The sequence below is a fragment of the Perca flavescens genome, chromosome 11 (genome assembly GCF_004354835.1).
Source record: "Perca flavescens isolate YP-PL-M2 chromosome 11, PFLA_1.0, whole genome shotgun sequence".
NCBI classification, from domain to species: Eukaryota; Metazoa; Chordata; class Actinopteri; order Perciformes; family Percidae; genus Perca; species Perca flavescens.
In genome coordinates this window covers 27436599-27451643 of record NC_041341.1, presented here as the reverse complement: position 1 = coordinate 27451643, position 15045 = coordinate 27436599, and the positions used below count along the sequence as shown (strand labels likewise).

The window sequence follows — 15045 nt, the reverse complement described above, 5'->3', positions numbered from 1 at the left end:
CTGTCTTTTTTTGTCTCTTGTTTTCCATTTCTCAGTTTGTGTGTTCTTCCTATTGGCAGTATTTTATTAATTTAAACTCATTTTTGGAAATTACATGTTATCTTTTCTTTCCTTGTTGTCAAAATAATACCTTCCATATTTTCCCTTTCACTCCAGATCCTGGTGACAGCCGTCCAATGCTTCTCATTGGTGGTTCAGATCGTATTGTCATCACCCATCTAAATGGAACAGGCCTCCAGCCCCTAAGGTCTCTGAGTGTAAATGGAACACTGGCATTAGATTTCCAGCACAACCAGGAAAGTGTATGCTGGGCTCTGTCTACAGAGTCCTCTGGGCAACTCCGCTGTGCTGAAACGAGGAATCTGCGTGGATTCACACGGGAACAGGAAATAAGAACACAACAAAGTTTGCAACGTATGTTTTCATCTGTTCATAGTTCCTTTATCTTACAGTATTGCTTTTCATTTCCTTACTTTTCTGATGAACGTGAGTGATTATCTACTCTCAAAATCGTGAATCTTTTATATGCCCTCTCACACTCTTACCTGTGAGCTGTCTCGCTATATCTTTTCATTATCTGTGCGGTTAAAGGCAGGTTAGCCTCAGCGGTTTGTGCCACTCACCTTTCCCCTACAGCTGTCCTTCCAACCTGCGGTCTACGCCAGCTTTGCTACTTCAAAAGTGCTCTTTTCTCCTCCTTTTAGTTGTTTTTGTCCAGATTTTCACAAATATCAAACCTGTTATTAAATATGTATGGTTTTCACTGGCTATTTGAGTCAAAAACCTAACCTAATGCTGTCATTACCTACAGTTTAAAAAGGTGCATTCAGTTAGACCTGCATCAGAGGTGTCAGGTTATACTGTCCTTTGCAAAACCATAATGGAAACCAACCAGCCAATCAGAATTCTTAGTACTGCACAAATTGTTCACAAGTAAGTGTACGCCTCATATTGACTACTACTCTGCCTTCAAAGGCTTTTGTATGATGTCTTCTGTGGCTCTCGGTAGAGCTTTTAAAGTTTTGACATCAAGGTTATCGCAGCTTGAGCTTGGAGTCTAGATATTTTTTAACAGAAACCTTTGGAATTTGAAAGGTGTGGACATTTACCAGGCTGGAAGGGTCTTACATAACATGATAATGAGTTGCATTATGGGAAGAGTAGGACCCAGTTTTCTTGGAGCTGGGCTAGGGACTAAAAGATGGTATATCAGTTTCTGGGGTAGTCATGGAAAGTGTTGAAAAAATGTATTCAAGTTGATTCTTCATTGTTATTTCACTGTTTTAAATACAACTCTAACCCCTGTTTGCCCTGGCAGATGTGGAGCACATGGCCATTGACTGGCTGACGGGAAACTTCTATTTTGTTGACCGTGTCACTGACAAGATATTTGTCTGTGACCATGCTGGGGACACGTGTGTTACTATCCTACAACTAGACCTGATGAATCCTAAAGGAATAGCTCTGGATCCTCTCATGGGGTGAGTGTTCTGCAGCCTGTGTAATACACCATCTCTGAAAGCACAGCAAAGCTCATTTATCATCATGCATCTTTTGTTAAAGAAAGAAAAAAAATCACTGAAGAAGAGTGAATTTTTATTTCGCTATGCATAACATTTGACTTGTCTGGTAGAATGTGAGTGAGTTACAATGAAGGGATTTAAATGATTCCCTGTCTTTTGACTCAGCCCTCCTCTCTTTGAGCTGTGTAATTTGGTGTATAGCTGGTGATGCTTCAGACAGCTTCTACTGTCGAGACATTCATTTGTATTCACTGATTTCACCCCACATCCCACAGTAGAAAAGGCCCCTGCAGGACTTTCCATTAAAGGATTTTTATTTCTGTGGAGATCACAAAAAAGCTGAACAACTGTGGAGTAAAAAATATCTCCACACTGCTCACAGTGAAAAGTGAAACATTTACAGCATGTCGTTGACGGTCGCACAGGACTTATCATGTAGGCTATGGTTCTTAGCAGTTCCCTGTGTCATCACACAGAGAAAAACAGAAGAAGAAAAAGAAAGTAAGTAAATGCATTGCATTTCATGAAGCAACTGTACCATAATGTGAACCAGTTTCAGTAGCTCAAAGCCTTGACTGCCCTGCGAGGACACAAGCACAGACACCAAGCTTGGAGCATGTTTGGAATGATACACCTTTTCTTATAGAGATTTTAGAGAACCTGGTTCAGTAATTATAGTGATACACCTTTTTTCATACAAGAGCCTGTAGCACACTAATGACCGCCTCCAAACATCAATAACATTAGAAGCATCTTGCTGCTGTGCACCAGCTGTTAACCGTGTCATGCCCAGCCCCCATGAGGCCAAGACAATGTAAACTTTGAATCTTAACATATAATTAATTTGATTAAAGCTAAACTGCATTGCTTGTTTGTGAATTTCTAGTTTATAAACTGTACTTTCTTCAACAGATTGTGTTACTACTATAAGCCTTTGGAGCTAATCAAAAATAATTAGCTGCTGGTTTCCTAATGATGTGGAGAGTTTGGATGTGGTTGACAGCGTCTCTGCATTCTCATTAAATGCTAGTCGGCCATTGTAAAACAATATGGCTTATGGTGAATATACTTTTACCTTAGAGTTTCTATTTAAGCTTGCTCCCACTGAGTCACCTCATATACAACGCAGGTAAGGGTGGTTTTTCAGTGGATTTGTCATAATCACACATGACACACACACACACACACACATACACCATTCTGTTGTGTATACAGAGGTCCACAAGGGAGCTGGACATGCAGGCTGCTGGCTACATTGTCTGTATAAGATATACATTTTTCTAAAGCCTCTTCCTGCCTCTAATTGGTGGGATACGGGTACAGCTGTTTCTGAAGAAGCGAGCCTGAGCGAGGTCTGTCAGCCTGGAGCAATGGAGTGAAAACAAAAGAAATCAGGGAGGTGTTACTGTAGATAGCAGCACACTGAGGATCAGTGTTTGTAGAGTATGCTCTGGTTTTGCCCTCCATTTTCATTGTTATTTTATTCTTGCTCTGTCTTTCTTACTATCAGATTAAGTTTTTACCTTGCTATAGGAATGCCTTCGATTGACATTCCTTTCTTCTGCATTTTTTAAAAAGCTTTTCGGAGGAGAGTTTGATTTGATTGATGGTTGATGTATGGTTTGCCCATCAGCTAATATGCATGCTACCTGTAAATCCTATTTTAGTTTAGTGAATACTACTGTTTATATCAATGACTGGAAAGGACTCTGTTTTCCTCTACTATGAAACTATTAGTTAAGCCTAGATGATATCAAAATAAAAAATAAAGTTCACTGGTGTGTGTAACTGTGTGTTAATCAAGATTCCACACCATTCCATGCGCGGAATCATCCCGGTCCCCTGGAAATGAATTTTAAATACTAATTATTTGTTTTGCCAAATAGGAACACATGAAGGAAACTGCTGTATAAAATGGACAGGAATCTACCGCCTAAAGAAAAATCAGAAAACAACTTTGTCTTGTATTTTCAGTTCTGACAGTGTCTATTCAGTCTTCGGTTTCACTGTAAGACACGTACTATTATTCACTGGTCCCATGCAGTTTATTTGATCAGGGGTGCTCATTTCCAGAATTCCAACATGGATCTCATTGTAGCTGCAGAAAGCACAAGTACAGCATCAGCGCCATCCTAATCCCAGAAATCCTATCATTTGTATGCCATGTGGAGCTGCACCTGTTTGGGGAGCTGGGCTCCTTGCTGACGCTGACAGTTTTTCAGCACAGCCTGGTCTAGGGGTCAAAGGGCAACCCATCTCTCCCCTGGCTTGACTTGTGCAGATTAAGTCGGCTTCCTGCCGCTCTCCGGCTGAAGCTCGTTATCATTGGAGGTTGCTGGAGCTCCGTCCTCACAGAGCCACAGCAAGACAGCATGGCAAGCCTTCCATGTTAATTACTGTATGTGCAGACCTGAGCAGTTTTGAATACTTAAAGTCACAGTCCATGAGTTAAAGGACTTTTCAGTTATTTGTCTGATGTTATTCAGTCCCTACTGTAAGTAACACATTAGAGACTACACATAGCACATGTTTTCCATGACTGCTCAGTATTGCTCTTCCATTCCACTGGCTCCCTGTTTCTTTTAGAATTGATTTTCATGCCCTCTTCACAGCTTTTGAGGTACAAAATGGTTTGGTTCCTCTGTGCATCACACATTGTCTATCATTTTATGTCTACTCACATACCCCAAGGTCCTCTGCAGCATGCCTTCTAAATGTCCCTAAAATTACCACAAAGAAATGGGAAATGCTGCTTTTATTGCAGTTGCCTCCAGGTAATGGAACTTCCATGTATCAGAGAGGCAGCCTCACTGTGCATTTTTTAAGGCGTTTCAAACATTCTGAATCAGTTTTTATTTTTTTTTTAAATCTACTTTAACTTAACATTCATTCTAAACTCCTTTTTTGTGTATTGTTTTATTAATTTTTGTATTTATTGTTATGCCTACTTTTATTTTGTAAGCCACCATTGAGTTGTCCCATTATATATATATTTTTTGATTTCTTTATTTAAGGAACAACGCACATTAATCAACATGAGTACAGAGTCCAACATGTAAATGTGCCAGATTTAGCCATACAGGCTAATTTTCATCTGCAGTCCCTAGCAGGTTGATAGCTTAAAACAATAGATAATAATAGATGTATTAATAAATACTTTCATTTAATTGTATTACCATCACTACTGTGTGTATCTTGTGCTCCAACTATCAGTCAATGTCCAGTGTTGTGAAAAATATTTTTCTGGAATTATCTGCTGATTACCTTTTGTTCATGTAGTTTTCTTCCCAACAAGGTAGAAGTCCTCTAATCTATATGATACAATTGTTTTGTGCATTATTGCTTCAAAAAGAAAAATTTAGAATCTGCATCAAGACAATTTAAATGATGCTAAAACCATGTAAATGTTCTCCACATAGAGGCTCAAGTGTTAAGTAAAACATGATGCAGGGTGTCTGAGAAGCCATTCTTTTTCACATGTGCAGGCCCACAGCAGGTGTACTGTATATCTGCACCAATGAGAGGAAGGTGCAGGCAGTAGTTTTATGCTGCTGTAGCTTCTTTAATTTCCTTTTGAGAAACAAGTATATGTTTGGAACTTTTGTGACTGGGTCAGGCTGTGGGTAGAGCTTTGCTGACACATAGCTACTCATAATGTCACACCTGATCATAATTGTTCTGGCAACCTAAAAGGGTGGCTGTCTATTTGTACAGTTACCAGATTCTTTTATTAGATTAAATATTCCAGTCTGGAATTTTGATGTTGATTTCAAAAACACAATGTATGTAGATTAGACCGAGGGTCACCAAAACTATCAATAATCTTAGTAATTGTCATCACTGTACTGCTCCCTTAATGTGGATGAGATAATTACAAAATGTCTGCGAAAGGCGTGTAGAATCAGTTACATTTGAACAAGATAGACCATTTTTTAAGCAGGTCTCCCTTAGTTGCTGTAGCTACGCCTTTCCATCTTTCACACAGCACATAATCAGTTAGAAATGACAAGGGGGTCAGATTTAGCACTCTTCTTGCTAATTCTTGAAACAATGGATCCTTGATTTCAGACATATTTAGACAAAACCAGGCTTGTAATTTATGTTTGTAAAATGTCAATGCGGCTGACTCCTTTTAAAAAAAATAAAAAATAAATAAATAAATAAAAAAAATAAAAAATGAACTATGCATGGGGTCTTAAATGTGCATTTGATTGCTACATGATATCATGTTAGAAGACTAAGGCCAACAGGTTAAAGAAAGTCTGTATATACCATGTGGAAGACTTTGAATAAAGAAACAGCATTGTTCTTGTATTGCAGTGTAGAGCTAGTAAGCCCTAGTATTACAGTATACGTATGATAAAAAATGTAGAGATGGTTATCCATTCTAACATAACTCTGCACACTTACCTTTGAATACCTAGGCAAGCAAAACAGACATTACATTCATGCTTTATCATTGTTAGTTTTGGTCGTAACAGTCTCTTTCAGTTTAAACCTGTTAAGAGAAAAGGCTTTGCAGATGTGGACTAACCAATGTTTTGGCAAACTAAACGTAAACCGCTACTTAGGCTACTGTCAATGATCATGGACCTAAACTCTATAATTACACTTTAGACCGGCTCCCACACAACGTGTCAGTTGTGAATGTGACTTCAGTTTAATCAAAACTGTAATAGAATAAAAAAAATGTACTTAGATAAAGATATGCTAACTCTTGGCCTCACAAGTAACATTACGTTATTTCTGTAGGTGATGTTATAGCCAATTTGACGTTGGAGCAGATAAACACAGTTTAATTAATTCCACAAACTTTTATCTTGTGTTTTTGGTTTTGGAAATGCTAAATAACACCTCACCCCTAAACGCTTTAAATGTTCCATGTTTGTCTTACTACAGCCTCATGCACACTGCTTCAACATGTGGACAAATCAAAGGTTGGAAAGACCTGCTGTGCCTTGTTACGTTTGCTAAGCTACGATTGGACAATTGCTGCTTGGCAGAGGGGTTCAATGAGCAGCCAATTGCAACCTAAAATAACATATTAGGCTTCATATGCAAAGTGTCAATCTGTTTCATGAAATTGAGGTAAATGCACCGTCACACCAAACAAGCCGGAGAAATTCACAAATGTGTACTGTAAAGAGAAGTATTTGGTTGTGATTTACTTCTTCTATAAGTACTAGATCCTAGAAGATCTGGACAAGGAATGAAAATCTACTCTCTAGACAACATCCCTTACAGCAGTTAATCATTTAATCACTCCCACTTTCTACAGAATGCTCTTCTTCACTGACTATGGGAATGTGGCCAAGGTGGAGCGCTGCAACATGGATGGCACCAACCGGACGTGGCTTGTGGATTATAAAATTGAGCAGCCCACTGCTGTGGCATTGGACGTTGTCAAGAAGCTGGTGTACTGGGCAGATGCCTACCTGGATTACATCGATGTGGTGGATTACCACGGCAGGAACAGGCACACCATTATCCATGGGAGCCAAGTGAGTGTCACATTTCACTGTAAGCGCTGCATTTTGTCTTGCGTGGGCTCCACATCATAAGGAGCCATTGTGGACAAACATCAGTGGGAATCTGACCAGACAATTAGCTTCTCTTATTACTACTGTCTTCCTCTTCATTTGAGAAGCTCCAAATTGTTACATGAGAGGGTTTTCTACTTTTCAGATTAGGGCACCGTGCTTTATCACTGCAAGACAGGTGGTATATTAATTGCTTGTTATAATTCACTCTTCATTTTCATAGAAAAGGTCTTTTGAATGGGGTATAGATGGTTCATTAAATTGAGATATTGAGGAACATGTGGGTCTGTCTTCCAAATGAGTGTATAAATAGTCTCTTTCCTGTGGTACACCCTTGAAACCTTTCATCACAGATTATGACTATTCATTAAAAGACCTTTTCCAGCAACTTGGACTAGATACTCACCCTTTATGAGGAAGGGAAAATGTACATGTCAAACACCTTAATTTGTATGCAGGTGTTCTTTGCATAATATTGCCTCCTTCACAGGGGTGACGCGGTAGACAGAGGACCCTTATGTCATTGCATCTACATTACAAATGCCATGCAGCTCCTCTCTGCATCTTTCCTTAGACTATGTATTTTTGATACCATTGTCATAGCCAATGGTATCAGTGCTCAGAAGTAATAACTTTGCTCACAGTTTTACTCACTAAATTACTTTACTACGTTATATGTCATTTTCCAAATATAGTTAATTTCAAGTACTTTATATTTTTTCATATTTTACCAAAATTTCCACATTTGGACCCTGTACTTGAAATTGGTATATTTTAATCAGCAAAAAAAAAAATAATAATATATATATATATATATATATATATATATATATATATATATATATATATATAGACTTGAGGGCTACACATGGCTGCTGCATCATTTTAAATTCCAGCAAGAACCAAATATCATGCATTACATATTCTGTAGGTAAAGGCGCAAGTATAGTATACACACATTTTTGCTTTGAACGTTCCCATGTAAAAATAGAGTACCAAGGCCATATTCCATAGAGACAGACGGTTGAGTGGTTTCTTTGTTATTTATTTATTTACTCTGGCGCATGTTTCTTGGTGCCCCTGATGTTAAGGTGTGACCCAGTGAGCTCAGGTGTACTTCCTGTGAACACAGCTCATCCAGCCATGTCACTTTGTGTGGGTGTCAGCCTGCTAAATGTAGCATGGAGGATGTGGTGTCAGAGTCCAGCTTTTGACCCTGTGTGGTCTGCCCAATGTACAGACAGCCCTACCACCTCTCCCACCCGCCCTCGTGCTTTCTGCATGATTATGAACGTTAATTTATTTGTGTTATTGTTTTCTCCATGTTCCCTTTGTGGTTTTACATACTTTTGCATCAGGGATGATGTAAAAACAACCAAAAAACACCATGGATGTTCTTGTTTTTCAGGTGTCGTACATTTATGCATTAGCTCTGTTTGAGGACTACCTTTATGCTACCCACTCTGATCCCTCCAAAGGGAGTTCCATTGTGGAGCTGCTACAGATCCACAGGTTCAACCTCACAGCAGAGAGCAGGACCCTAGCCAGCCTTGGGAATACGAGAGGACTCCGTGTTTACCACAAGCTCACTCAGCCAAAAGGTACAGGACATTGTTTTTAATTTTTTATATAGATAGGTTAACATGTGCAAGTGTGTGGCAAAATCGTCCCCATCTTGTGACTCACATGCTGCAGTCTGTGTAAATGCAGACGGAGGATGCTTCATTGGCTTATAATGATTTCTCTGTCTTTTCTGATTATGTCCACAGTCAGGAGTCACGCATGTGAAATAGTTTCATATGGAAAGCCTGGTGGATGTTCCCATATCTGCCTTCTGAGTGCCAGCTACAAGTCCAGAACGTGCCGCTGTCGTACTGGCTACAGTCTGGGCTCTGATGGACAGTCCTGTAAAAGTCAGTACATATTATAATTGCCCTGGGTTTAAATAGGTGCGTCATTGTGTATTTTAGTACATATCCTTGTTCATATGATGTCATTGGCAGTGCTTCTTGTTCTTAATGAACAAGCATCCTGACTTGTGCTTGAAAAGACCGTTTTGCATCAGCGCTTGCTTTAAGATTGACGTGCCTGTGAGGGTCATGTGTCATATTAGAGCCAAGGTTGTGCCACACATGCCTCAGCCGTACGTACTGACAGTGATAAAGAGGAGCACTGGTGGACACGGACCCATTTGAAAGTGACGTTCCGCTAGCGATCTGTCGCGAGCCTGATTGATTATTGCCATAATGAGGATTTAAGTTTGTCTGCATTTGTTGGCTGGTCTGATCAATTGCTGGACGTTGTGTAGTTGACAATAAAAGCAGAAGATCAAATTGATGACACAATCTGAGTGCCCACCGCTGTTCGATCGGAGTAACGAAGCATTGAGAGGCTTGCCGTGACACATTTGATTTATTCCCTCCCTCATAGATGTTCTGATGACACCAGCTATCTCTCTCTTGCTCGCGCTTTCCGTCTCCCTAAGCGTAATGAGATTCGGTGCTAAATGGTAGTGCTTCTTCATACAGCACTCACCGTGGGGTTTGATATCTGGGTCTCTTGCAATGCTTAATTGTCTCCTGGGTAGTTGGTCTCTCCCTCATAAAATGATAAATTGAAGTGAGGCATGTGTGGTCCTCACCCCCAGCCTCCCAGTCTCTCGGGTAGGGGCTAAGAGCGGAGGAGAGGTCTGATTCTCTCACTGGAAGACCTCCTTCATTCCTCCTTGTGCCTCTTTGGAGGATCCCAAAGGGTTCGAGAACATACAGTCCCCTGAGCGGCTGGCGGGCTGCCGAGGAGCTGCCTCAGCTTTCTAGGCCTCTCTGTTTGCTTTTCTATACAGACGCCGTGTATTTTAGATCAGAAGCAGTGTTCACAGCCAAGGTAAGTATTGCCATTGTCTGTTTGCTCAAGCATTTTCCTTCTCCTACTGTCAAGGCAGCTTTGTAGCAGGAGCGTGATTGAACGGGGAGAGTAAAGTCATTGGCACTGATTACTGGCTCCATTAAGGTGAATGGATGGCCCTGGCTCTGGCTCACATATAAGAACAATGTGGCCAGTAAGAGGGTTTAATGCTGGGATCAGCATTGATAAATTAGACCAATTAATTGACAATAACAGTAAAAAAAGCTCCACCCTTTCTTGCCTTGTAGAACCCAAAAACGATCTCTTCCTGTTCTACGGCAAGGGGCGTCCCGGGGTCATCCGAGGCCTAGATATGAATATCAAGTCCAGCGATGAGCACATCATGCCAATCGAGGACCTGGTCAACCCTCGAGCCATCGACTACTACGCAGAATCGGGGCATATCTACTTCGCTGACACCACCAGTTTCCTTATTGGCCGACAAAAAATAGATGGAAACAGCAGAGAGACGATACTCAAAGATGGTGGGTCTAAACTGTTTTTTTTTAATACTAACTGCAGCATTTCCCTAGAATAAATTAAACTGATCGTATGCAATATTTTATGTTAGTAATTCTTTTCTGACACAACATTTTGGCAGTAATGAAGCACCGCACATTTCAGGGTTAAAGAAAAATAATCACTGTCACTGGACGACAATACAATTTCTTACCAAATAATTGTTCAATTGAGTACATATACAAAAAAGCGAAGGAAAGTACTGCATATTTAGAAACTGTTTTTTATTTAAATTATTTTCTTGATAATTGCATTCATAATAATTTCCTTTAGTGGCACCCTGGGCACAATGATATCAGAATGTTTTCATTCTAGTAGACTTATTTTACACAACATTAAATACAGATATTGCTGTTTTGTAGATCAACCAAAGACACAGTATTTGCTTAAATGTTTTCTTTGTACAAACCTTAGAAAGCATATTTGGTGATTCTGTTGTAGAACTCGACAATGTTGAAGGAATCTCGGTGGACTGGATTGGGAAAAACTTGTATTGGACCAACGATGGCTACAGGAAGACGATCAGCGTTGCTAGATTGGAGAGAGCCTCCCAGACCAGGAAGACTCTGTTGGAAGGGAATATGTCACACCCCCGGGCCATCGTGGTTGATCCTCTTAACAGGTCTGAAAATTGTTTTTTTGTGGAAAAAAAATCCTATAGCCAGTAGCTAATATCCATTTCAATCAAATAAAGGTGTATAACAGGTGAGGTAAAAAATGTACGGGTAGGTGTAGAGTTAGAGGAATGGGAAAAAAAATTAATTACGGTCGGCCCGTAGTTAAAAATGGTTAAAAAAAAAAAAAGGAAAGAAAACAATATGCTCTGTCTTGCAGGCCTTTTTTTTTTTTAATCATAATTGTTACCAGTGTATGTTATGCTCTGCTAGTCAGTGAGAATATAATTGTCTTGACACTCAAAGTAAAAAGATTGCCAGCTATGCTTTATATGATCTCACTTTAGCTCACCAGTGTATTGCAGCAGAATGCATCTACATCCTGGATCCAGATAAATCCTGGATTTAGTTATGTCCTGGTTAAGGTACACATGCTGCATTCATTTATTTCACCTGACCATTGTGTCCCAACAGGGCCCTTGTGTGTGTTTTGCCTACATGTTTACTGCTTATATATCAGCAGCTAGTTCTAAGCTGATTTGATTTTGCGGTTTGGTCGGGTCTGAAAGTGATTTAACTGTTATTTGGGATAATTTCTTGGTTCTGGTACTGAACTTTGTTGGTGTGGTGCATGTAGTGTAGGTAAGGTTTGCAAAACTGGACCAGTGCAGAACTACATATACAGTAGTATATGTCTTTTTTTGCAAAACTGGACAAGGGCAGGACAGGATGTCTTTTTTTTTTGTGATTTATTTTCATAAATCGTACAGTACACCACGGCAGCTGGATTCTCACGATATTACTAGAGCATTGCAGGATCACATATTACATGGAAATCCATCTCGTCAGGCTTCAAGTAATGCGTTTGTGTCTGAACTACCAGCCTACCGAAGCAATCAGCGTCAGGTGAGGAGCTACCGGCAGCTTCAGGCTTGCTTTAGGGTGTGTGTTGTCTGGATCAACGGAAGTACATTTCCAGGATAAAGCCTGACATCCGGCGTGTGAGCGAGCCAATTGTCGGATGTCAGGCTTTGCCCCTCACCTTCCCCTCTCTGTGAATTTCTGCTCTCAAAATTCCTTTTCTATGGGAAACAACATTAAACTTGGAACTAGCAAGCTAAACTAAAGAATGGCAGGTTTTTGAAGAAAATGTGGATTGTGCAATAAGGCAAGCCTGCTTAGCTCTTTTGTGGAATGATTGTAAAGATTTACAAAGAATATGTTCACGCCATTTGGGGTGCGGGATTGCTATGGATGAAAGTACACACGACAATTCACTGGTAAGAGCAAATGACGTTTAAGCATGTATCCAGCTGATATAAATTTCTCACGTTACTGTATTGTGTGAACCGTTAACATCTTTTAATATTTGATTTGCAAATGTTCCTTCCCAAGACTATTTAGCGCTGCCAAAGACGATTTTGATTGGTTTGAAGAAATGCAAACCATCATTTTTTTTTTTAATGCCTGCCTTTTCCAAACAGTTTCCATTGTCGTGTTCTCAGATGGTTCTGTGTTGACAAACCATCTGGCACAGGTTAGTAAGGAGGCATACAGTAAGTCTGATAGAATTGACAACTCAAAAAAAATGTAGTATTCAATTAGTTCATTTTTACTGCCAGATTTCAAGCACAACCGATGTTGTCTATAAACCATGAATCAGGAAAAAAGTTATTTGAAGAGAGAATATGTCTGTGGTGTGACATGGAATGATTCATGGTAATTTCATTTCTGACAGGGGACGTGGCATACTAAAATGTTTTTTGAGCTCCCTCTTGCCTTGTTGTTGTGAATACATAAACTCCAGTATGGTTATAGTAAGCAAAGACCGCTGTGCCTTTGTGTGGATATAAATACCTCTTGCTTCAAGTGTTAATCCTGAAGATCATCTGTTTTAGCAGACATCTGCTTGGACTGATGATCACATCATGCACGTTTCAAAAGAAAACATTTTAAAGTAAACCAGCATGGTTCCACTGAGAGAACATCTGCTATTTTAATAAGTACAGAGTTGTGGGGTTTTTTTGGTAAAAGAAAATGGGAGCTCATGTTGTTGCCCAAACTACCTGCCATTGCTGTGGCTAACGAGCTACCAGCTCAACCCAATTTAAAGCTGTTTCTTCGTAGTCCTCGTACATCACCTCCTCCCCATTCCTGTACAAATTTGTATATGGAGGACCCCGCCAGCAGAGATGGTATTTAACATATAGAGGAGCTGCTCCAAAGCTCAAATTCATTGAGGGTCTTAAGGATCTTACGGATTAACACTTTAAGGTTTAAATCGTATTAACACACACCAAATCCATAGCAGTCAGAGATTAGTTTTCAAGCCTCAAGAGGGTTGTTCCAAACATCTTGCCATACACAGCTGTTTCACTGATGTAGGTAAATACACCAAGCCAAAACCTGAAACTTATTCATACTTTCTTTTTGTGTCCCTTCCTCTTGTCTCTAACATTTATCAATACCTTACTATACAAGTCCTAAATAACAATAAGAAATTGCCTGTTTTTTCTTTTTGTTAATGTCTGGTTTTCTATCCTAACAATAACACAGATTCAAACATTCAAATACAAGTCGCATACATGTCAGTGGTGCAGACTGCATACCGAAAACACATTGATTTTAAAACGTCAAATCTATACCTATAAAAGAATATGAATTTAAACAAATGGGAACAACTGTGGTGAGAACGCAGCCCTAACTTTGTGAGACTAATGAGGAACTAGTATGCTGGCCTTGTCTCAGAATTTTAGCCCTGACAGATATACTGTAGCAGCAGTGTTGAGGGTGGGGAATATCATGTTACTTTTTTGTATAAGGATAAATAACTTTTACTCCAACCCTCCCGCTGACAGCACAACTGATTAGAAAAGCTAGTTTGGGGCTTGTGAGGGAGCATTCAGCATAAACCCGACAGTCCTTTGATCTCTATCTGCTCTGCTGGAAGGATTTCTTCAGGTAAAATGGATGTACCTCTCCAACTGATTTTTCAACTGAATTCGCGCTACCTTATTTTCTGCTCAGTTTGCCGCCTCTAGTCTGTGTTGACATGATAAGGACTACTAGTGTCAACTTAACAGTGTCATACGTCTCTATCTGTGCTGCATTAGACATCTCATATAATCTCATACATGTATTCACATAAAAAAAAAAATCCATACACAAATAACCTTTACTTTGAGTGGTGCTTTGCTCAGCTTCGGTCGGTTCTGATTACCTTTATGAGTGTGTGTATATGTGTGTTGCCACTTATTGGCATGGACAGCAGTTTAACAAATAGATTGCAATTTATTTTTCTTGTTTGTCTTTTTTTCACTATTCTCATTTTCCAATTTTAGCTGTATTTATAAAACATATTTAATATTTAGTACATGTATGCACCCTCAGAAGATAGAACAGCTTGCATTAAACTAATGATTTATATATCTATATTCAGATTACTGTCACTGGAGAGTAGGCAAACCAGATGATTTTCACATTTTAAAAGCTACAACCAAAACCAAGTTTTTGCCATTTTTGGTTTAAAATTAAACAGTTAAACAGTTGATCAATGTGTCGATCAACATCTTGATTAATTGGCTAATCATTGCAGATCTACATGAAAATATGAAACAAATAATATTAATTTGTCATATTGGTTATTATTCAATATAATGCAAGAGCTGTTTTCATTTTTCTTATCATGACAATGCAAGCGCATGGTGTCCATCGGCCCCTCTGACTTGGTGTCAATGCATGTCCATGTGCATGTAGGTGTGTGTGTCTGCATGTGAGAGTGGATAATTGCTGAATAATCCATGAGGTCGTAAAGATGACTTCAAGACAGAGGGAGTCTTGATTCACCTTCATAACCCATTCTGTTTCATCTTCCCTTAGCCAGCCCTCTATCATTGATGAGAAACAGGGGGCAACGTGGCTCAGTCAGCAACACTCAAACGGAGC

General features: G+C 39.6%; 1 protein-coding gene across 1 annotated transcript in view; it reads left to right on the top strand.

Annotated features, from left to right (window-relative positions):
* lrp1bb (low density lipoprotein receptor-related protein 1Bb) overlaps window positions 1-15045 on the top strand; it is a 157185-nt gene that overhangs the window by 7884 nt on the left and 134256 nt on the right. The window contains exons 5-11 of the mRNA XM_028590475.1: window positions 157-414; window positions 1319-1481; window positions 6802-7024; window positions 8472-8664; window positions 8833-8976; window positions 10216-10452; window positions 10928-11108. Of these exons, the coding sequence (XP_028446276.1) occupies window positions 157-414; window positions 1319-1481; window positions 6802-7024; window positions 8472-8664; window positions 8833-8976; window positions 10216-10452; window positions 10928-11108 (1399 nt within the window). The remainder of the gene's footprint in view (window positions 1-156; window positions 415-1318; window positions 1482-6801; window positions 7025-8471; window positions 8665-8832; window positions 8977-10215; window positions 10453-10927; window positions 11109-15045) is intronic.